At 42.5% G+C, this 1,548-nt stretch overlaps 1 protein-coding gene across 1 annotated transcript in view; it reads left to right on the forward strand.

The window, feature by feature from the left end:
* Positions 1-292: 292 nt before the first annotated feature.
* Positions 293-1,548, forward strand: part of FGG (fibrinogen gamma chain) — a 5,948-nt gene continuing 4,692 nt past the window's right edge. The window contains exons 1-4 of the mRNA XM_006770102.2: positions 293-505; positions 607-651; positions 869-1,052; positions 1,162-1,255. Coding sequence (XP_006770165.1) covers positions 428-505; positions 607-651; positions 869-1,052; positions 1,162-1,255 — 401 coding nt within the window. The 5' untranslated portion in view covers positions 293-427. The remainder of the gene's footprint in view (positions 506-606; positions 652-868; positions 1,053-1,161; positions 1,256-1,548) is intronic.

The raw sequence follows: 1,548 nt of genomic DNA on the forward strand, positions 1-1,548 counted from the left end.
TGGGTTGTTCTGATGGAGGTCAACTGGCTGGGTTTGTTCTGCTGGAGGCCAGCTCTCGGTGTTTGCTCTCTGCCAAATACTGGAAGAGGTTGCATCATGCAACCTCCCAGGCGTCCCTCCCTCCTCTTAGCAATGGCTAATGCTTCACTAGCCTTTGCAGATGAATTGGCTGCAGAGGAGAAAGGCTGAGCTGGGCCAAAAGGAGGAGCTTAAACTGTGTGTAAAATCTGGGAACCTGATTGAACATAGGTTGGGGGCCAGGATGAGGGGGGAAAAGAGACGGGAAAGACTTCCCCCACCTCCCGGTAAGAAGATCCCGTGATCAGCTTCAGCCACTGGCAGGCAGACCTGGTCACCCTCAGAGTTTACATAAAGGGACGGTGGAAGCCCGAGAGGCCACAGTGCTGATACAGGGCTCCCAGACATCATGCGTTGGTCCTTGCACCCCCGGAGTTTAATTCTCTACTTCTACACTCTTTTATTCCTCTCTTCAACATGCCTAGCAGTAAGTATGCTTCTCCACAGACATACTTGTTTGACATGGAAAGCTGAAAAGTAAGAAAATACATGATAAACTAGTGACATTCCTGTATTTTTCTCTTCTAGCTTGTTCCCCCCACAGACAACTGCTGCATCTCAGATAAAAGATTTGTAAGTAATTTTTATGGCTTGTTTGTTTGTTTGTTTCTGCTGTATGTAGATTGCAGAGAGGCAGAGAAATAAAAGGAATTCTCTTACAAACATTTGGCATTTTAAACTCTGTGTTTTTTTTTTTTTAACATAGTCTAGCTTTTACCTATTTTTATACATAGATTGTTAAGTGTGGCTTTCATCAAGATTTTAAATCACTCTGTTGTTGTATTTTCAGGGTCGTTACTGCCCGACTACATGTGGCATTGCAGATTTCTTGCTTAATTACCAAACCGAAGTAGACCAGGATCTACAGTCTGTGGAGGAAACCTTACGTAATATCAAAAACAACACATCAGAAGCCAAAAAACTGATCAGAGAAATCCAAAGCTTCTATAGCACTGACGGCCTACCGAAGTCAGGTGAGGAACTAAATACCACTGACTGAGAAGATAATTTGTAAAGTTCTTTTGCTGTCATTTCACTGGTTCCATTCGCCTAAACATTTCTGTCTCTGATCTCATATTACAGATAGGATAGAAGCTTCTATTAAGGAATCTCAGAAAATGATGGAAGATATTATGAAATTTGAAACATTGATTATATCACATGACTCAAGTATTCGGTAAGCATTTTAAAATATATATATTTTATTGATTTTTTACAGACAGAAAGGGAGAGGGATAGAAAGTTAGAAACATCGATCAGCTGCCTCTTGCACACCACCTACTGGGGATGTGCCCACAACCAAGGCACATGCCCTTGACCAGAATCGAACCTGGGACCGTTGAGTCCACAGGCCATCGCTTTATCCGCAGAAACAAACCGGCCAGGGCTAAATAATGAATTCTTGTCAGTTCGACTGATGTTTGGTGCTGGTGATAGTGTTCATGGTAGGTATTTTCATACAGAGTGTTT

Source organism: Myotis davidii, unplaced genomic scaffold, assembly GCF_000327345.1.
Source record: "Myotis davidii unplaced genomic scaffold, ASM32734v1 scaffold323, whole genome shotgun sequence".
Classification (NCBI taxonomy): Eukaryota; Metazoa; Chordata; class Mammalia; order Chiroptera; family Vespertilionidae; genus Myotis; species Myotis davidii.